The sequence below is a fragment of the Arvicola amphibius genome, chromosome 2 (assembly GCF_903992535.2).
Source record: "Arvicola amphibius chromosome 2, mArvAmp1.2, whole genome shotgun sequence".
Taxonomy (NCBI): Eukaryota; Metazoa; Chordata; class Mammalia; order Rodentia; family Cricetidae; genus Arvicola; species Arvicola amphibius.
This window is the reverse complement of record NC_052048.2, coordinates 176488675-176510981: the sequence shown is the minus strand read 5'-3', so window position 1 is coordinate 176510981 and position 22307 is coordinate 176488675. Positions and strand designations below refer to the sequence as shown.

Sequence of the window (22307 nt, the reverse complement as noted above, 5' to 3'; positions counted from 1 at the left end):
TAAAATCAAATAAAATTCTCAATGATTTGCACACTACCAGATCTCTCACTTCCTTTTCTAGGGGGTAGGAGGTGTTCAAGACAGGGTTTCTCTGTGTAGCCCTGGCTGTCCTGGAACTCACTCTGTAGAACAAACTGGCTCCAACTCACAGAGATCCGCCTGCCTCTGCCTCCCGATTGCTGGGTTTAGTGCCCACCACTACCCGGCCAGAATTTATTTCTTAAAGAAAAGTGAGACAAAATATTGTTCTGAGCCGGGTGGGTGGTGGCGCACGCCTTTAATCCCAGCACTCGGGGAGGCAGAGGCAGGCGGATCTCTGTGAGTTCGAGACCAGCCTGGTCTACAAGAGCCTAGTTCCAGGACAGGCTCCAAAGCCGCAGAGAAACCCTGTCTCGAAAAACCAAAAAAAAAAAAAAAATATTGTTCTGTTACAAGTCAGGTATGGTGGTTCATGCCTGGAACCTGAGCAGCTGAAGTGGAGCAAAGAACAGTCATCAGTTTCACGGGTGACCCAGTCTACACAGTGAGACTCTGTGCCAACCCTTCTCTCCACAAAAAAGTTTAATTTGAAGAAAGCAAAATTAATGATTTGAGAATTTACTCCAAGACCGACTACATACATCTTAAAAGAGTATGGTTCTTCTAACAGTCAGCACTCTGGGTGCAGACCAGACCCTAAGACCATCACCTACATCCTGCTTCTGACTCTGGCCCTATTCTTTTTAGTTTATTTACATAGGCATATGGGTTTACGTGTGTGCTCCTTCCTCTAAATGACAGGACATCAATACAGTTATAATACCAATTTATATACATGGGGTCATAGGAAAATAGATGTTCACACTGACTGAGATCAAATGCATTGATCTACTAAGCTATGGCTCTTTCTCAAATCAAGTTCAAGACTGCCTTTGTCTTCTGCCTTTAGCTGGGTAACCTCAACCCTTTGTCTTTGAACCTCCTTTCTCCCAAGCTGGTACCAGACGCACTCAGCACTCTGAACGACAATTACCTTGTTGGAACAGTTTCCCTCGTCATCACAAACAGGCTGGTTGGTCTTGAGTTCTGACAGCTCCTGCTGGCAGAGCAGGAATTCCTGCTCCAGCTGGTCATACATGTGCTTCTGCCGATCCAGCTCATCTTTGCTGGACTGATACAGTCCCTTCAATCTCCTGAAGCTGGGCTTGCATCCCTGTATTCTGGTAGGGGAGGTGAGCCATCATCCTATGAACACATCTACCACCTCACCTGGATCTGTTCCTTCCCCTGACATTCCCAAGCCTGACTTCATCCAACCAGGGAGAATCAGGGAGAACTAAACAGACCTATCCCTAACAGGCTTGAGAGACTGCATCAGGAAAGAAGCAATGGGATTCCTTTCTGCAGCCTGAATCTTCTGGTTTAAATAAAAGGAGGCATGTGGGTATATCATGGCTCTAGTCCACCTCACTAACAATTCCCTCCACAGAGCTTCTACCCAGGCCCACTCTGTTGTCAAGCCTCACAGAAGATCCAGCCTGGTACGTGCTCCGGGCCTGGTCCTCCTTTTTTACCTTATCATTTTTCTCTCGGCAAGCAGTCCACCATGCCTCGGAGATGCTGCAGTTCTGTCTCATGGTTCCGCAGCTTGTCCTGCCAGGTGATGCTGTGCATTCCAGCGCTTTTCCTTCTCACACATACTGCTTGTGGTGCTGGGACCTGGCAGCTTCTGGAGCTGGCACCTTAACTCCTGCATGCAGGAGGCTTTGGGTAGTGGTGCTGGGTTTTGTGAGTTTGCTCTCTGTCCCTAACTAAGCCACCGACCACCTGAGAATCTCCTCTTTTCACCTGCTACTTGTCCTCCCACCTCTGCAGCACTTGAAGGAGATAGTTATCTTTTTGGCGTGTGTGTTTGTTGATAAATAAATGTAAACCACTCTCAATGTAACTGGGGCTAGCCTTGAACTCCTGAATTTTCTGCTTCTTACCATTCCTCGTTCTGTCATTATAGATGGCTCACCACACAAGGCTTTAAAAAATGTTTGTCTGCTTTTGCTTTTGTTTCAATGCTAGGGATTGAACCTAGGACCCTCATGCATGCTAGGTAGACAGTCTACCAAAAGCCATATCCCCCAGTTTTGGAGTTACTATATATTTACCTTCCCCCAAAGTCTCAGTTTAGTGCTCTTGACCCCTCACTGTCCTTCACCTTTGGTGCTGTTACCTTCTCACTTGGGCTCTCTACAGGTGTGGATCTGAGACTTTTCAGCTGCCGGAGCTCAGACTGAAGCTGCAACTGCACCTTCAGAAGCTCATTCTGCTCATCCTGGCTAGCATCATACTTTTGCTGCAGGACACAGAGCCTGCTCTTCAGTTCCTCATTCTGCAGTCGGGAGGATGTGGTAAAGCAAGTTACTCTCAAGAAGCAGGAGGACTTTATCCAGGCCACTGGGATGCTTTTCTTGAGCTTCTTGAGAAGTTCTCTGGACCTACGGCTGGGTGTCCTCAGTGATGAAGACACTTGACAACACCCACCTCTCTACACACCGTCCTATGTGGCTTCGGGTGATGATGGGCTCTGGCCATAGGACAGGAGTCAGCCGAATTTTCAGCCTCACTCCTCATGTCCAGCCTCCCTGGAGGCAGTGACTCTGAGCCTTGCTGCCCTTCCCCCAGAAATGTTTACCTGGGCGACGCTGGTGGGAGGTTCTGAAACCGAAGCACCTCATTCTGGGCACACTTGAGCTCCCTCTGCAGCCTCTTCTGCTCCTCCTCACTGACCCCGGCGGATGATGCTGGAGCTCTTCCAACTCACAACACAAGTCCTTACACTAGGTGGGGAAATGGAAAATGGGGCTCATTTGTGGTAGATGGCACATGCACACTAAGGACAGGGAAATATGTCATTCTTTAGATTTGAATATAGTCAGGTGTCACATAACAAGGTAGACTCATGCTGAGAAATTTGTCATTAAGCCACTAAATCATGTGTGATCATTACAGAGTGCAGTTATACAAACACAGATAGTATAATGTGTGTGCGTGTGTGTGTGTGTATGTGTGTGTGTGTGGTGACCAAGCTTTACTATCCCTAGGATGCCAATGAACACCCCAAGATTGAACTATGAACAAAGAAAATGATGCCATTAATAGATACAACAAATATGAGATATTTGAAGATGCTATCAGTATAACATGGCATCCTGGAGTTTTTGTTCCTTTGGGTTTTTTTGTTTGTTTTTTTGAGACAGGGTTTCTCTGTGTACAGCCCTGGCTGTCCTGAAACTCACTATATAGTCCTCAAACTCACAGAGATCCACTTGCCTCTGACTCCCAGATGCTGGCATTAAAGGCATGCGCCACCACCTCCCGCCTGGCATCCTGTTTTTATAACCGAACATTTTTTTTTTGTTGTTGTTTTCAAGACAGGGTTTCTCTGTGTAACAGCCCTGGCTGTCCTGCTGAAACTCGCTCAGTAGACCAGGCTGGCCTTGAACTCACAGAGATCCTCCTGTCTCTGCCTCCCGAGTGCTGGAATTAAAGGCATGTGCTACCATGCCTGGCTTCTGTATGTGTTCTACTTTCACACTGCTGTGGTTCACAGAGTAGACTTGTTTACACAGCATCACCACACGCTGTTCAGTAACACGTTGCACATCAACATCAGTAGGAGAAGAACTTCTCAGCACTCACAATCATATGGGACCACTACCGTACGTCTGGTTCATTGTTTGATTAAAATGCCATCACATGACACATGACTATATTTCTATCAGTCAAGCAAGGGCCCAGGATACCAAACCCTGCCGTAATGCGTGGCTCCTTTGTTAGCCCTACTCTTACTACAGGAAAAGGTGAGAGAGATAGTAGCAGCAGCCGGCCATTCCACCCTCTGCAGCCTACCTTGGTCTGCATGCCCTGCATCTGTTCCTCAGCTCCCAGCAGCTGCTGGCGCAAAAGCTGCATCTCAGGATCAGGCTCTGGGAAATCCAGTTCTGAAGTCTGAGACTCTGCTGACATCATGCTCCTTAGCATGTGGGAGTCCAACCATCGTTCTGTTGCTCTTCGCGTCCTGTAATCCGGAACCCAGGGCTATGTTAGGAAGAGCTCTCTGTCTGGTATGAACAGTCAAGTGTGCTCAGGCCCACTGCTTCCTGTTTAGGCCAAAATCACTACAGTGCCTTTTACTGTGCCTCACTTCTCAAATACATTATTTTTAAAAGATTACACAGAACCTCCAGCACTTCACTGCATAGGCATTTTGAGTTTGGGACATCCTAGGATCTTGGTTTCAAGACTGGGCCTGATATCAAGCCACCTATAACCTGAAGGCTCTACACCAGTGGTTTTCAACCTGCGGGTCACGATCTCTTTGGCGGTCTCATACCACATATTCTGAAAATCATATATTTACACTGCAATTAATAATAGTAGCAAAATTACAGTTATGAATTTTATGGTCTGGGTCACCACAACATGAGGAACTGTGTTACGGATTGCAGCATTAGGAGGGTTGAGAACCACTGCTCTATGCCATTAGGACTGAATCACATCTGTGTGGACAACAAAGGGATCTCGGTTGAGCCAATATAAAGCAGAGCTAGCTGGAGTCCAATGCCAGGAATAGAGGAAAATTACATTTTTATAGCTCACTTAACTATAGTTCTGATATAGTTTGGTGGCATTCTGAGCCTGCTCCTGGGAGGTCTCCATACCCTTGGGATAACATAGGAATGACTGCTTTCCAGGAGCAGAGGACCATTCAGGACCCTAGCCTCTGCCTCCTGGCTATACCTATCGCTCTCCAGCTCAGCAAGCTGCCCAGTGAGGCTGCTGTTGCTCTCCTGCAAGGCCTGGTACTCCTCATTCAGGAAGTGGTAGCGCTCCCGAAGTTGGTGTAGTTCTTCTGCAGAAGAGAAGCAGAGAGAGGTAAGATCCTCAGTGATGGGAGCACTGATGACCAACCCCAAGTTTTCCTGGATGGAAACAACAGCAAAAAGCTACACAGTCTCTCTTTTCCTCAGGCACAGACGACAGACCCCACGTATTCATCCTAATGCTCCCAGTGAAATATCCTATGGAGCTTTTGGGAGATCTTGAAGGCTAAAGTACATTGAATTTATTGTATTTAAGTTTCTAGTTAACTATTTACGATTACTTATCCATTATCTTTATCTTTTTTTTTTTTTTTTAAGATGGGGCCTCAAGTAGCATAGGCTAGTCTCTAACCTCAAACTTCAGATCTTCCTGCCTCTTCCTCCTGAGTGCTGGGATTACACCAAGCCTGCTTTTTTTTTTTTTTTTTTTTTTTTTAAAAAAATGAGGTGCCTGGGATCATACACAGTTTCACTAATGCTTGTTGAGCAGTCTAGCAACTGAGGCACAATCATAGCACCCATGATGTTTTTAGCACAAATCCCGAGAGATGTGAACTTCTAGATCTGCCTTTCAGAGACAACCCACTCATTCTGAGTATCCTTTATTTCTTTTATCATCACGCTGAAGACACTGGCCTGGATACAGTCCAGATACTCCTTGTTGGGTTCTTTGATTGTTTTTGTGGGGAGTAACAGTGTCCTGGCTGGTTTTGTGTGTCAACTTGACACAAGCTAGAGTCATTAGAGAGGAAGGAGCCTCAGTTTAGGAAATGCTTCCATGAGATCCAGCTGCATTTCTCAATTAGTGATCAAAGGGAAAAGGCACAGCCCGCGGCAAGTGGTACCATCCCTGGGCTGGTGGTCCTGGGTTCTATGAGCAAGCCAGGGGAAGTAAGTCAGTAAGCAGCACCCCTCCATAGTCTCCGAATCAGCTCCTGTTTCTAGTTTCCTGCCCTGACCCCTCCTTCAGGGGTGAACAGCAATGTAGAAGTGTAAGCTGAATAAACCTTTCCCTCCCCAACTTGCTTGTGGTCATGGTGTTTCGTCACAGCAATATAAACCCTGACTAAGACAAAGGGTGCTTGGGATAAAACCCAGGGTCTCACCGTGCATGCTAGCAAGCACGCTGTCATCAAGCCGCACCCATTTTCCTTCATCTGTTAATAGAAATGCCCATCCCAATCGAAAATGATTCTTTTCTTCAAGCATAAGAAGAGACAAGAGGTCCAGCTGAAATACCACGTTATATCTCCTTATGAGGAAGAACCATCAGAGCTGTAGGGGAGGCTCAGCCTGTAAGAGGGCTGCTGCGCTTCTATAAGAGTGAATTCAGTTTTCAGCACCACGTTGCCTGGCTCATAACCACCTGTAACTCTAGCTCCAGGCTTCAATGCCCTCTTCTGGACTCAGCGGTGACCCAAACATGTGACAGACACATACGCATATAAATAAAAATAATACATATTTAAAGAAAAGAACAATATTACTGGGGCTGGGGAGATGGCTGAGTGGGGAAAGTGCTTGCTTGTATAAACATGAGTTCTGATTCCCAGTGTCCCCATAAAAAGCCTGGAATGGAGGCTTGTACCTACAATCCCAGAACTGAGGCATGGGGACCAGTGAGATATCCTGGGGCTCACTAATGAGCCAGTCTAGCCAAGGTGTAAGCTTCAGGTTCAGTGACAAATTCTGTCTCAAAAAAAAAAAAATCAGGTGAACACCAACAGATCCACAGCACCAACCTCTGGCTCCTACCATGCATGCAGTGGCCAGGGCTTCCCCAACCCTAACATATACATCACACACTCCGGGACACATAAAAGAATCACAGCACTTAGAACACTAATTCTACTGACATTTAAGATACACTAACTGGTCTTGATTACAATATAAGACATATTATATCTACCAGAAGATTCAACATCTCTGAATATCACTTCTAATGTTTCTCCTTTATTTCCATCAGAAGCTCTTAGACAGGTCGAGGCACACACCTTAAATCCCAGCATTTGGGAGGCAGAAGCAGAGACCTCTGTGAGTTTGAGGCCAGCCTGGTCTACACAGCAAGTTTCAGAACAGCCAGGGCTATGTAGAGAGACTCTGTCTCAATAAACAAATAAATAAATAACTTGAATTAATTAAATAAATAAGTAGCTTGAACTAAGTAAGTAAATAAATAAATAAGAAGATGTTCTTAGACTAATTTTAGACTGACCATGAGAAGGAAGGAGACCTTTATTGAGAACTGTGCATGAAGCTTTGAACTTGATGATTTTGACCTTCATTTAATCCTTGAGATAGCCCTGCGTAAGACCACTCCCCTTAAAAAAATCTTTAATTTTAGAATAGTTTCAGACTTACAAAACGAAAGAAGACAGTGCACAAAGTCAGTAAAAAGTTCTCTGGGAGAATTCTCACTCAGGTTACTCAGCTACTAAGCATCTTAACCATTGCCTACTTGTCATGATTAAGAACCAGCAACACCTTCCGATTAACTCCACATATCGTTTAGGCTTCTCCGTACTTTCCTGAGGCTTCTTTTCTGTCCTAGTGTCCCATTCTGCTGTAAGACTTTATTAACTATGTTGGGTTCCATATTCCAGACATAGAAATGAGGTTTGGAGAGAGTTAATAAGCTGACTAAGTTGACCATGCTGCCCCAGCTAGAGCTGAGATCCTGGCTCAGGTGAGGGCCACTCTAGCTGCATCCTTTCCCGTGTGCTGCCTCCCTCACCTGTCCAAAGGCGCTCATGAAAAGCTTAATACAGCTGGGAACACTTGGAATTCTTTCATTTCCTTGTTGACTGTCTCTGCTTGACTTGGCCAAATATAGGGCCTCCATTATACCCAGATCATAAATCCAGGCTAGAATAAAGGCTAACCCTCTGATGTCATGAATCCTAGCAACTAGCTGGGAGACTTTCTGAAAACAGGGCTTGGGGCTTTTGAGTACCACATGCATTACTAGAAATAACCTTTCTTCCTCTCCAGCTGTCTTGTGTTCTCATTTGTTGTCTCCCAAAGTTTCTACTTTGGGGAGGGCTAAATGAACCTACGAATTAGCATTCTAGGTCTCAGACTCAGGACTAGAGGCCTAAACAGATTCAGGCAAAGAGCCACGATGCCACAGCAGCAGGAAGGGGTTCCTGAGGTGACAGGTCCTTCTGTCCACCCCAGACCTTTTTTCCACATGGAGTATTTTCCCCGAGTCAAATCAATGAGGACCTAACAGTTCTCTGTTAAGAATCTCCAAGGAACATCTCTATGGCACTAATTCTTTTTTTTTCATGGTTTATTTTTTTATATTTAAAAATTTCCATCTCCTCCCCTCCTCCTCCCCCTTCCCTCCCCTCCCCTCCCCTCCACCCGTACCCTCCCCCCCTGGCACTAATTCTTATACCACCATGGACTTGTTATGTAATGGCTGAGTGATTTTTTTTCTCTAGTCTCAAAGTAAACATGGGAGATTTTTCCTTCTAGAAGTTTCTAATGCATAATCTCACACTTCTCTTCTACCATCTTCCTACCTATGATGTCCTCTCCTCTGTTTAACTCTGTGAATGGGGCAAAAGGTCTCATACCTTGTATCCCAGAGAAGTCTGAGACACTTAAATCAGATGGTTCAGATGTCTTCAATTGCACTTCCGCACGGAGTGAGGCAATCTCCATCTCATAATCCCCTCGAATGCGCTCCATATCCTCAAGTTCATTCTGCAGCCGGCAGAGATCTTCCTGCAAGGATGCGATGTCGCTCTCATGCTCAGATGCGGAATCTGCTGCAGCCTGCCGCAGATTCAGGATCTCCGCCTGAGCCAAATGCAACTCCTGCTCTATTTCTTTAAGTTCACTGTCTTTTTCACGCTCTAACAGGGAAATCTCCTCTCGCAGATGTTGCAGCTCACCTGTCAAGAAGATAAGTGAGTGAGTTAAGCATGGTATGGAAGCACAGAGTTCAAGATAGACTTACTTCCTGACTGGAAACTACAGACAACCTAGTCTTCCCCCCACAAGAGAGGCAGAGCATCATAAGGTATAAAATAAAAGTATACCAAAGAAGGGATTAGACAGTGACTCTTTGCAGTAAGTGTGGTAGCCAGGCAGACTTTGAGGCCTTACACTCACAGCATCAATGTGGGCTAGTGTGAACAACAAATATGAAGTGCTATGAGAACACGGTGCAGTGACACATGTACAGAAACGTAAGGAAACCCATGACTTTGCATGATATTCATCTGTATAAAATTCAAGGAAATTCTCAGCTATCTCATGAAACTATCTCGTCCAGCCTGAGCTGGGTATTCTATTCCAACAAAACAAAACAAAACACCGAGTAGGCAGTATTTTATCAATGTCCTAAGTCTTTCTAAAAATCCCACAGCCAAAACAAAAAAATAATGTTTAGAGCATTTCAGTTATCCATCCTGGGAGCTTAGGAAATTCAGAGCCTCGGAGGCTGTCCCTTACCCCAAACTCCCTGTAAAGCACAGAATGTGAGACAGCACACATTTAGGATTCAAGGTTGAATTAAAAAAGAAGCTCATCATAAAATAATAAAATATGACATGCTAACCTACATGATGACTGACAACATCAACTGTGAATCAATAGTGCCAGTCACCAAAAGGGCCTTAGTAGAAGCCAAACAGTGCCTCTTTGAGACCTCCAAAACCAGCAAGTCGAAACAAGCCTTTTTACTAACTAAAAATACAAAAGTGCGTCCATGCTATAGGAACCAGAAAGAAAACCAAACCAGACACCATATAATATAAAGATACAGAAAAACGGTCTATGCCCCATAGACAGATCTACGCCCATAAAGAGCAGTTGCTTCAAAGCTGGGAAAATGGCTTAGTCGGTAAAATGCTTGCCAAGCAAACAAAAGAGCCTGAGTTCAGGCCTCCAGTATCCACGTAAAAACCCAGTCATGGCGGCATGAGTCAGTTACCCTAGCCCTTGGGACTGGGGAGTGGGAGTGGAAGGTGGAGGCAGACCACTGGGGCTGAGTAAGCGAGCTCTTGGCTCAGTGAGAGACCCTGTCTCAAAAAAATGAGGTGGACAATGACTAAAGAAGACAGTTGAGGGGCTGGAGAGATGGCTCAGAGGTTAAGAGCATTGCCTGCTCTTCCAAAGGTCCTGAGTTCGATTCCCAGCAACCACATGGTGGCTCACAACCATCTGTAATGGGGTCTGGTGCCTTCTTCTGGCATGCAGGCATACACACAGACAGAATATTGTATACATAATAAATAAATAAATATTAAAAAAAAAAAGAAGACAGTTGATATCGACTCCTAGGCTCCAAACTCACATGCATACATGTGCATTCACAGACACGTGCATACACATGAACACAAGTATGCCACACATTTAAATACAGTAAAAAAAAACAGTTGCTTCAGAGAAATAGGCTAAAGTGGCAGGTATTTTAATCTCCATATCACACCTGTGCATGATACTGCTTGATTTTTCACAAGTTTCTACATTTTACATATGGATTATACATGTATTTTAATTTGCAAAACAAATGTGTTAGAACTCTGTGGAACATCTGAGGTTTCTTTTTTCTTCCTTTCTTCCTTTTCTTTTCTTTCTTTCTTTCTTCCTTCCTTTCTTTCTTTTCCTTTTTCTTTTTCCTTTTCTTTCTTCTTGAGACAGGGTTTCTCTGTGTAGCTTTGGAGCCTGTCCTGGAACTTGCTCTAGACCACATTAGCCTGGAACTCACTCACAGAGATCCCCCTGCCTCTGCCTCTGGAGTGCTGGAATTAAAGGCACCACCACCGCCCGGCCTCTTTTGTTTTTTTTTTTTTAAAGACACTCTCTCATTCTGTGGCACAGGCTGGTCTCAAACTCACTAGGCCTCAGCCTCCCAAGTGATAGGATTACAGACATGAGTTGCCCTATTTAGTTTTGCATCTCAGAGTTCTAGATGCAGGTACCCATTTGGAATGAGTGAGACTCTCAAAGGTTAGAGAGTTAAAGGCATGGATTCCAGTAAGAATTCAAAAGCAGGGTCAGGATTAAGGAGAATGAGGCTTCATATGACTTCTGTGTCCCATCCCCTGCTCACTCAACCAAACATTCAGAGTTCATCTTTTCCTAGCCTCTCCTCCCCCACCTCCAAAGGACCATCCTCAGAGCTCTTCCGACTCCTTGAACTCCACAGCATGTTTGCTTGTGTTTGGTTCTATCCTCACTTGGTACAAACAATGAAAACTGGGAACATGCCTGTTTGGTTTACCCTTACAGCGCCCATATCTAGTAATGTGCTTAGCAGAATGCAGCTCAATAAATATTTACTGTATTCATGCATGAGGGAGGGGCTCATTCATTCGATTTGTACTGAATTTTGTCTCTGCATACAGAATTACATGTTTAAGAGAACCTAGGAGTTTTATAAGACACATTTAAAGGCATAGTTGTACATGCCTGTAGCCCCAGCCGTCTAGAGTCTGTGGCAAGAGAATTGTTTGAGCCTGGAACTCTCGCTAGACTAAGCTGGCCTCGAACCCACTCACAGAGATCTGCCAGCCTTTGCCTCCTGAATGCTGGGATTAAAGGCGTGCGTCCACCACCGCCCAGCCTCTTTTGCTTTTTAAAGACACCATCTCATTCTGTGGCACAGGCTGGTCTCAAACTCACTAGGCCTGTGTCAAGCTGAATGGAGAGCAGGGAGAAGGGAAAAAGGACCTATTTGGATAGATGGCAGATATCAACGTTAGATAGGCACGTCCGGTCCCCCTCCATCAGGCATGTGCACTAGGCTGCGTAACTTCCTGGATTTTGTTTTGTTCTACATTCCTTTAGTAGGGGTTGAACCCAGCACCTCATGTATGCTAGGCACTGAACCACATCCCCAGGCTCAGACTTCCTATTTGAAAGGAAGTAATACAGCATGTTCCCTGCTTTCATAAAGTTCATAGCCAAGAGCACCCCATGACACAAATATACTCCACAGCACGAGTTACGGGGTGAGATCCAGACGCTCAGCTCAGTCTAGTTGGCGGGGGAGACACGGGGGTGTGTGGTCAGCTGGACACTATGATGAAGACCCAGGACCTGGGCTGGTCATTCGGGGGCAGGGGTGCGACTAACCTCCATCTCCTAGAAAGCCCTCAAACCTCACTCTGTGGCTCTGTAAACTGACTTCTCAGATCATGGGAGTTGGGGTAGGGATGGGTGGCGGGGAGCCAGGCCTATCCTGGAAGCCAGATGGGACAGCCCAGTCAGGAGCTAGAAAGGCAGGGACCAGGTTCCAAAGAGTTGGCGCCGGTTGACTGCGGGCTGGGGCCGTCGGGGCGGGCGCGGCGGAGCATTCAGGAGTCGGCTAGCGGGGCAGGGAAGGCGACTCGCACTTACTGGTTATGGACTGCATCTCGCCGGCCCCCCACAAGCGGTCTCCCAGGGGGGCCTTCCGCCACCCGGCCGGTGCCGCCCCGGGGGGCTGTGGCGGCCGGAACGGCCTCTTAACACCAGGTACCTCTGAGGCCGCGAGCGCCCCCACTTGGCGGAAACGGGCAACGCGCGTGCGCAAGGACCCGTCTCAGGTTCCTCCCGCGGGGCGGGGCGGGGCTTGGGTGGGTTCGAGACCCTTAGCCCCTCACCTGGGGATCGCTGAAATAAATCTAGCTACAACTCCTTTCCCCCCATGGTCTTTCAGATTTTCAGACTTCTCCATACTGGAAGGAAAGGAAGGTTCTTTTCTAAGCAAAGTCTAATATTTGGCTCAACTGGCCTTTTCTTTCATCGTATAAACAAGATCAACGGTTCCTAACCTTAAAACAAAACCTTCTCCCTTGAGCTCGCTCCACTGTCCCTCATTTCTCGTTAAAATGGTTATCGCCATGCTCTGTACCCGGTTCTCCATTTGACCTCCTGTTTTCTCTCCAGTTCCAATCCAATCTGCGCTGTCTCCCGATTCTCCATCTTGCCAACGCCAGCGGCCATCTCTCTTGCCTTTGCAGCTTTCCACACAGTGGAGCGTCTCTTCCTTGAAGCATTTTCTGCCCTTGGCTTTCAGGACAGGATGAACTGAGGTCTTCCTTCTATTACCATTTCTTTTGTTCATTCTTCCTCCTACCTTGGGCCTCTAGTTAGAGAACGGACCTGTCTCTCCCACTGGTATCTCTTGGTGGAACTGAATGCCCAGCTCCCATAGATTATAATGCTGTCTGCATGTTAAAAATGATCAAATCTCATTTCTAGGCCTTGTTTCTCCCCCAGTTCTGGATCTACACATTCAAATGCTTCCTTCACATACTCATTTGAGCATCAAACTCATCCGGCAAATAAAACTCGTAAATGGTTTGCCTAGTCCCCAAACTCATCTCTTGCCAGGCTTTTCCAAGTCAATTAAGTATCACCATGTACTCATTTCTTCCCGGTAGTCATGAAGGTTCCACCTTCAAACATGTTCTGAACCCTCTCCATTTCGACAGCCCTAATTCAAGGAAACAATCACACTCCCTCTCCCCCTCCTGGATTCCACAGGACTTTTTCGGAGGGTTAGGGCTGTTGCTCAGTGGTAGAACACTTGATAAAGGCCTTGGATTCCACCCCAACACTGGAGGAAAAAGACAAAAGTAAACTAAAGCCTTGGAAAATACTGTGGTGTCTACTTCACCCACACAGAAAGCTAGCCCTGTCAGCTGACCTAAAAGGCCTTTGTAGCCAGACTTCTGCCTTCCTCTTGCCAGGGTCCTTCAGATGCACTTCACAGTGACCTTGGTTCTATCCCCCAACACATGAAGCTCATTCTCATCTCTGGACCTTTGCGTTCCCAGTTCCTTCTGCCCAGTAGGTCCTTCCATCAGATTTTGAACAACTGGATCCTTCCCATTACTCAAGTGCCATCTTCTTGAAGTTGTCTATGTAAAACTAACCCCATCTCATCCCCATCCACATATCACATATCATATTGAGTTCATACATGTATTGCCTTTATTGCCAACTGAACTCATTTTACGTTTTCCTTTAGAATTTACTTTTTTTTTTTTAATGAGACAGGATCTCATGAAGCTCACATAGCCTTGAACTCACTATGAAGCCAAGGCTGGCATCAAATTCCTGATTCTCCTGCCTTTACTTCCCACATACTGGGATTACAGTTCTGTGCCCTCCTGCCCAGCTGTGGAATCTACTCCTCAGGCATTTGATCAATTGTGTTCCTTGTTGTTTTCTTTAAATATAATGGAGCTCCACAAATAGTTGACGAACAAAGGAGTGTGCCCCATTTTATAGACAAGAAACCTTTAATCCCAGCACTCAGGGGGCAGAGGCAGGTGGATCTCTGTGAGTTCGAGGCCAGCCTGGTCTACAAGAGCTAGTTCCAGTACAGGCTCCAAAGCTACAGAGAAACCCTGTCTCGAAAAACCAAATAAAAGAAAAAAAGAAACCGAGACTCAGAGGGATCAAAGTGACTTGCCCAAGGTAACAAAATTTGTACACGATAAAGCTAAGCCCAGAAGCTTGGATGATGTTTAACCAGCACCCACGCTCCCTCCCTCCCTACGCCGTGCATCTCTGTCGTTTTCCTTCTCTTTGCCACATTTCCTGCCTCTCCCTTGGCTTACATCTTGTACCCTTCTCTTCGGCTCCTAGGGTTACACATTCGCTTGCTCTCACCAGGACAGCTTCCAGACCTTTCTCCTCCGGTTATGGTTATACTTTTTATTTGGCTTGATCTCAGCTCTCTCTACAGAGTCCCTGCTGTTTTCTAGGGCAGATCCTCAAAACCTTCCGGAAGCCCAGAGAAGTAACAAAAGCTCCCTCTTTATTTGGTAGTGCAGGGAAATGTGGGACGCCTGCCTTACTGCTTTCTGAGACAAAGGGTCACAGGCTTTGGAAGACAGGATTGGGGGGCCGCAAACTCAGGTTCTTACCTGTTTCCTTCAAAGACACATGGTGTGTCCCCCAGTCACATACCATTGGCTCTCTGCTCTCCCCATACCCCCCTTGGAGGAACCAGAAAAAGAAATATAACCTAGAACTCAACCTTGGTCATCCACCCCGGCCCTGGATGGGTGAACAGGGATGTGGGGGTGGAAGAGGAGGCTGGGAAGAGAAAAGGGAGGCTAAAGAGAGGAGGTCAGGACTGCCATGTAGAAATGCAAAGATAGGAAATTAAGGCAAGAAGAGAACAGGGGGGCAAGGAGAAGAGAAAGTGATGAGAAAAGAAAGAATAGAGAAGAGAGAGGTAAAGGTACCAGTTAGGTTTGTATGATCAGGGTGGTCGGTGTCTGTCTAGTTGTGGGGGGCAGTGACCTTGTTATCAGGGTGGTCAGTTTCTGTCTAGCCTTGGGGGGCAGTGACCTTATGATCAGGGTGGCCAGTGGCTGCCTAGCCTTGGGGGGCAGTGACCTTGTGATCAGGGTGGCCAGTGGCTGCCTAGCCTTGGAGGACAGTGACCTTGTGATCAGGGTGGCCAGTGGCTATCTAGCCTTGGGGGGGGGCATTACCTTGAAGCTGCTGGATCTGCTTGGTGAATACTTCTGCCTGCTGGGCACTGGCGAGCCGCTCATCTTCCAGGAGCCCTGAAGTGAGAGGGACATCTGGTTTGGAACTGGGGACACACAAAGCCTTTGGGCCCAGCCCTCCTGCCCATCACAGACGCTCACCCTGAAGCTCCAGGGAGTCATCCTCATGCTGCCCAGCGAGCTCACGGGTCTCCTCCAGCTCTGCCACCAGCTGGAGCACCTGAGCCCTTAGCTCCTCCAGCTCAGTCTCTGTGAGGCTCAGGCCCCGGTGCTTGCTCACGGACAGGGAACCCAAACTCCCTCCTTTCTTTACTTGATCTTCTTCGAGCTCTTCCTCTTCTTCCTCCTCCTCTTCTTCCTCCTCATACAGAGCTGGAAGTAACACCTCCCCTGGGAGAGACAAGGGTCTCACTGGAGAGTCGGTGTCCATTCCCCTCAATAGTCCTGCATCATCTCACCACCCCAGGACCTGAGCAGTGGAATAGTGCCACCTGGCGTCCTCCAAGGCTCCCCGGGCAGGACTTAACACATGGCGAGGCTCTGGTGGGTCAGATTAGGAAGTACCCTCTCCCGCTTCCGAGCTCCTAATATTGAATGTCTACCGCCCTTACAGCACCCTCATGCTGGCTCACTGACAAGGAGCTTGCATGAGGACACCTGGCACTTCTTTCTACTCTGATCACTGGGTAGTGGGGACAGGAGTGAAGAAAGGGTCCAGGCATTCAGACACCAGCTGCGTATTTAGGCCAAAGGGGGCAAGGCTGGGACAAAAAAGAAAAACAACCCATATCGAGGTGGTTTGCAAAATATTAGCCTTTTCATAGTAGGAAAGCACTGGCTTGGCCTGCAGGTAAAGAAGGAAGGCATCAGAAGGAAAAGACTCTGAGTTGTTTACTGGATAAATTATCAAATACCTTTTTGAAATTTTCTACATTTATTTTTGCCTAGTGGGTACCATAAGGTCCACCTCTTTCCTGCTGACCCAAGTTGGCTTTCAAGGTCTGAAGCTGAATTCATGTATAAAAGAAAACCTGCCATGTTGCACATCTATCTATCTATCTATCTATCTATCTATCTATCTATCTATCTATCTATCATCTATCTATCTATCATCTATCTATCTATCATCTATCTATCTAATGCATCTGTTCGTTTTCCTGATTATGTCTGTCCATCATGTGCATCATGTGCATGCAGTACCCTTGGGGAAAGAAGAGAGTATTGGATCCCCTGGAGCTGAGTTATAGGATGGTTATGTGCTGCCGTGTGGGTGCTGGGAATCAAACACTGGATAACTGCTAAGCCATCTCTCCAGTACTGTTAACATATTTTAAAAACTGAGTTGGAGGGGCTGGAGAAATGGCTCAGTGGTTAAGAGCACTGGCTGTTCTTCCAGAGGACCTGGGTTCAGTTCCCAGCACCCACATGGCAGCTCACAACTGTCTAACTCCAGTTCCAGGGCACCCAACTTCATCACAGAGATATGTACAGGCAAAACACCAATGCACATAAAGTAAAAATAAATTATTTTTAAAAACAAACAAACAAACAAACAAGCAAAAAAAGACCAGTCACTGAATTGGAGCCAGGAGTGGGCCCAGCACTTGGGAGGCAGAGGCAGGCAGATCTCTGTGCGTTCAAGACCAGCCTGGTCTACTGAGCCAGTCCCAGGATAGCTAGGGTTACTACACATAGGAATCCTGCCTCAAAAACAAACAAAACAAAACAAAACAAAACAAAACAAAACCCTGAATTGGTACTGGTGTCATTTTCAGGTTGGTGAGCACTCCTTTTACTGCAATGCAGTTCTCATAAATAGCAATCTTGTCTTGGTGGAGACTGCCTTGTTTCTAAATTCTGAAGCTCTGGTTTCCCCTTTCTAATACCAACAGCATGTGGTTCATCTAAGGCCCCTTATGCCAGCAAGCCTCTAGGGAAGGCCTGTATTGGATTGTAGAAGGGCCTGGGGACACTTCCCAGGAAGTCCTGGATAATGTTTTGGTCCTACCTGCCCTATCCCCTGGGTGTGGTGTTGGAAGTTGGCTTCACCTAGCTCTCTCCTAAGCACCCTCTTACTAAAGCTGCAAGGCTCCATTCAGAGTTGACAGTGGTGGCACCAGACAGTTCACACGTCCATGTCCCGGCTTTTAGAAAGGAGAGACAGCTCGGGATCCAGGTCAGCAGGCAGCGAGAACAAGCCCCCCGCTGAAAAGCTGCTTCCAGGCTCTGTTCAGCAGGACCTCTTTCTGTCTGGCAGCTCCCCCTGGTCACACAACCTGGTTAGCTGGGTGATTGGAGCCCAAAGGGATGCGTTCAAACTTCTATCAATGTCTATGCCCAGGGGAGGCCTGGAGCTCCGCCACCAGGGAGGAGGGGCCTGAGATGAAGTGAGGGAAGGGCCACATCCTGGCTCAGAGCTCGGGTCAGGGACTGAAGGAGGATGGAAAGGGATTGGGGAATAGGGTGACGGAAAGCCTTTTCTTCCCCCCCACCCAGAAAACTCACCCTCCATAGCTTGCATCCCACGGCGTTCCAGGGACCCCCAGCGTTGGCCTTTCTTCCTCTCACAACCCTCAGATACCTCATAAGCGCCTAAAGTGGTTACTGTGGGTCCTGTGAACAGGAAGAAAGTAGGCACTGTAGGATTCGAGAGAGGCTGGGGGCTGAGGGGAAAGAAAGGGACGTGAGTTCTTGTCTGAGAACCCCGGAATTTGTAATCCCACTGGAGGAACCTGACTCACTCTGCCCGGCTCTGCGAATCGACTCCCTCCGCCACCTCTCACGCTCCGCCTAAGGAGAGGACCCCAGCCCGGGCGCTGCCCAATCTCAGCACCCCTGTTCCAGGATGTTGCCGGCTCCTCTCCCTCGCCCAGACAGAAAGAGGGTGAGTGTTTAGCTTGGGGCACAAGGAGAAGAGGGGTAGGATGGGAACTAAGAAAGAAGGCTTTGGGAGGATGCGGTGGCGCAAAGCAGAGGAGGGAGGGGCGGCCGGACCAGGAGGAAAGGGGTTCCAACCCAGGCCTCTCCTCTCCCCTCCCCTCGCTCACTAGACCTCGCCCACCCCACCCTCACTGTGGTCAAGAGCTTTTATGAATTGTAAGGGTGCAGGAGCTAAGGCCCCCCCTCCCCGCTCCCGCCGCCCCTCACGAGCTGGAAGCACTGTCGGGCTGGAGAGACGAGGTGGGGAGCGCTTGGGGAGTGACCGCTAGGGAGGGGACGCCCCAGGTCCAAAGATGGAGAAAGGTCTCCGGTGGAGGCCAGGGTGGAGGGGGCCGACTCAGTACCCGGAGCACCTGGGGGTCAGGAGGAAGGAGAGCCGGGAAGAAGGAGCGTGGGGAGCTGAGGGAGGGGCGGCTCTGACCTGGGCTGGGGCAGCTCCAGCCCGTGGCTCCCGCGCCGGCCCCGCCGCCTGCCTCCATGACCGCTCCCGCCGCCGCCGCCTCCCGAGCAGAAGCCGCAGCCGCGGGGCCGGGGACCCAGAGCCCGGTGCGCAGGGAGGAGAGAGGGCGGGCCGTGGGGGCGGGGCCTGGCCTGGCCACCTGACGCGGGTGCCCGCCTGCTGCCGCCCGGAAACCCTCCCTGTCCGTCCCCAGCTCCTGACCGAGTAGGGACCAGCTCAAGAGACTCAGCTCCTGTCAACAAAGTGCCCAAGGCTCACTCGAGGCAGCTCCTGGTCTGCTGCGCCTGCACAGCGAACGTGAGCTACCGGGACTTAAGGATGCTCCCAAGGAGTGACAAGATGGGTTGGTTCTGGCGACAGAACCCACCTTGGGTCAGCTGCTCGTAGGGACAGCTCAGCTCTGGGTTTCAGGGCCTGGTCCTGCCTGGTGATTGAGGCCGAATAAACAAGAATGGGCTGTTTCCTGCAAATGCGCAGACGTGCGCGCACTTCCTTGGTCTCCACGTAGGGCCAGCGTCCCCATAGCCGCAGTTCACCGAGCCCATCCCCTCCCGGTAGCCTCACGTGCCCCAAGCTGCTGCAGGACTGGAGGGTAGGGAAGTTGAGACCTGGATGTGCCAACTGCAAGGCGATGATCACTGCTTTTCCTGAATTTCCCAAGCCAGAGCCAAGGACCGACTTAGAAGGAGCCCTCAATGCACCAAGACCTGTCATGTCCCCTGTCCTTTAGTCACGCCCCCTATGGCCTATTCCGTGTGGGCACCGCTGATATTCCCTCTGTTAGAACGTGTGGGAAACCACGGGGCTTATTTCACCTTTTCAACTATTAATTCAAGAGGTGATCTTGATCTTGAGGCAGATCTGACATGTCAGCAGGTCTCGTTCAGGTCAGAAGTGGGTACACAGGAACGGGCTTCCCGAGTCCTAATTGTGGGGTGATTTCTAAGCTGGTTACACACACCCGTCCTTTCTCTTGTAGTCTCATTCCTAGAGTTTGGACGTGGGCTGGCTGTGTTGACCTCCCCAGGCTGCCAGGCCTTCCGTGTGCCAAGGAACGAAGCGCTTCTCTGCCTGCACATCCCCTGCTTATCAGTAATTTCAGTCCCAGGCTGAGAGTCTCCGGACACCCCAGTCCTTCCTTGTTAGACACCTCTGCTCTGCTCTCCCCTCCCGGCAGCATCGCAGTGTTTCCTGCCGTCAAGGTTGGAAAGCATCCTTAGTCATTTTCATATCTTCAGCTTCCAGCAAAGAACCTGGCCCCAGGAACAAAGGAGTAAACACGACTCTTCCAACTACATTAATAATGCCCTCATCACTCATTACAGAATTTACACTCATGCTCCCTATTAACAATAATGCCCAAAAGTCAGTAGTGAGTCCCAACCACCCCAGTCTGGTGATGGAGGAATGAAGGATGTTTCGTTTTCACTGGCTCCCCAGGGTACAGGCTCCACTCCAGCCGTAGTAATCCTGCCATGGAGAAGAACCCCCGGCAAGCCTACTGTCCCGCAGGTCGTCCAGCCAGACTTGGGCGGCAAGGTCATTGCTAGAGATGATGGAGAGTGGCTGCCGTGGGGGTCCTAAAGGAGACTCACTCTGGAAGCGCGGTGGCTCTGCCCCGTGCATCTCCTGTCTGTCTCAGCAGCAGGTCATAGTAGCGGTTGGCAGGGGTGAGTGGAAAGAAAGGAGCTGTCAGTTGTGCCATCCAGGAGCCCAAGATCTCTCCTCAGGGAAGCCTAAATCTTGAGCATCAGGACTAATCTCTCCCCGGTTCCTGGGGTGCAGGTCATCACTCACTGTTGATCTGGGGGAACACTCAAGGGGGACCTGAACCAGTCTGTTAGCAGGAGGCAAACCCTATTTGGACCTGTATGGAGTTGAGATGAGGTGAAGTTAGGGGTCAGAAGGAGAGAACTTAGCAGGTCTGGGGAGGGGGGCTGTGGTTCTGGGGTGTGTTTCTGAAAGGCCAGGTAGCCAGGTGATTATCTTAGAGGGATTATCTGGATTAAACCTCATAATCCCAGGGTTTAGGACTCAACCTCACCACCAAACCCATCCCGGGAGATCATCCGCTCTGAGGACTGATGCTGCCATTTATCCCCCGTTACCCTTGTTTCCAAATGCTCAGAGCAACCATTAGACATTTTTAGAATGAGCATTTGCAACAAAGTAAAGTTCAAAGACTAATGTAACAAGCATGTGCACAGCAGACGGCTTGTATCGCTTTCCTTTTCACGGGATTCTGGGGACTGAAGCTTGGAGCTTGTGCAGGGTAGGCAAGTGCCCCACTAGCAACTACATCCCTAGCCACTTTTAAATTTTACAAATTTTATATTTTAGTTAATTCTTTGAAAATTTTATATTTTAGTATTTTGATTCTATTTACCATCCGCCACTCCTCCCATGGCCACACTCTCCACCCTCACCTCACTACCTATCCCCACCCCCCAGGTTTTCTTTTATTTTTTTTAATCAAATCCATTTTTTTTTTATTGCCCTCCTATCCTTGGGAGCAGGGCCTGCCATGGAGTGTGGTTGGCCTACCGGGGGTCCCATCATTAAAGAAAACTGACTTTCTCCCAGAAGTAATTTTACTTTTTATAACTGTATGTTTAAATTTTACTTATTTGAAGGTGTGTGAACATTTTGTCTGCATTTATATCTGTGCACCACATGTGTGAAGTGCCCAAGGAGGCCTGAAGAGGGCGCTGGACTGCTGGGAGTGGCGTTCTGGATGGTTGTGAGCTGCCATGTCAGTTCTGGGAATTGAACCCAGGTCTTTTGGAAGAACAGCCAGTGTTCTTATTCCCTAAGCCGTGTCTCCAGGACAATTAATATCTTGCCAGATTTGATTCTGAGGTAGGTAAGCACAGGGACTGGTGTAGCATCTCGGGATCCTGTCTGGGTTTAGTTATGCACACTCCCTCCCTCCTGTAATGTGCTTAGCAACCTAGATCTTCACCTGCATGTGATATGCATGCACAGCCCTCTCATAGCAATGCCCCTAGCGGCCATGGGTCCCATCAGGGCACACACACACCACTCTTTAAACAATAGTTCAAGTTTCTCCATCCCTAACAACTATCAAGATTTTTATTCAAATGTATTCCCAGTGGGGCTGGAGAGATGTCTCGGCTGTTAAAGGCTAGTCTTACAATAGCAACAACAATAATAAAAGACTGATATATTCCCGACGCATCTGAGTAGAAAGAACAGAAAGGCAGTCCTACCTAAACTGGGTTTGGGGTGGGTGCCCACAGGAAGGGAAAGCTGTGTCCTTGAGTAAACTTTTAGGGATAATGCCATATTTGTCATCTTACACCTATGTATAATTGGGTGCCTCTATAATTAAAACCAGATGTATTATGGAAAAGGATATGTGAAAAATGCATATATGATCTAATCTATTAATTAAAACAGAGAGCTACTGTGATTCTGCACTTTGGTAAAAACTCCATTGCTGAACCCCATAAAGGGAAGCCTCAAGTCATAGTTGGGGTCCCTGAACAGTCTCTCACCCTGTGAACCACTGATCCCATGAATTTCCCTCTGGTCCATACTGTTTGTGTTGGTTTTAAA

General features: G+C 48.2%; 1 protein-coding gene across 1 annotated transcript in view; it reads right to left on the bottom strand.

Moving 5' to 3' along the window:
- The window catches only part of Ccdc136 (coiled-coil domain containing 136), a 31435-nt gene extending 12688 nt beyond the window's left edge, over positions 1 to 18747 (bottom strand). The window contains 15 exon segments of the mRNA XM_038319848.2: positions 1013 to 1168; positions 1170 to 1199; positions 1554 to 1571; positions 1573 to 1635; positions 1637 to 1729; positions 2204 to 2396; positions 2696 to 2766; positions 2769 to 2810; positions 3883 to 4051; positions 4774 to 4885; positions 8438 to 8758; positions 15311 to 15385; positions 15470 to 15718; positions 17834 to 17941; positions 18690 to 18747. Of these exon segments, the coding sequence (XP_038175776.2) occupies positions 1013 to 1168; positions 1170 to 1199; positions 1554 to 1571; positions 1573 to 1635; positions 1637 to 1729; positions 2204 to 2396; positions 2696 to 2766; positions 2769 to 2810; positions 3883 to 4051; positions 4774 to 4885; positions 8438 to 8758; positions 15311 to 15385; positions 15470 to 15718; positions 17834 to 17941; positions 18690 to 18747 (1758 nt within the window).
- Between the last annotated feature and the right edge of the window lie 3560 nt (positions 18748 to 22307).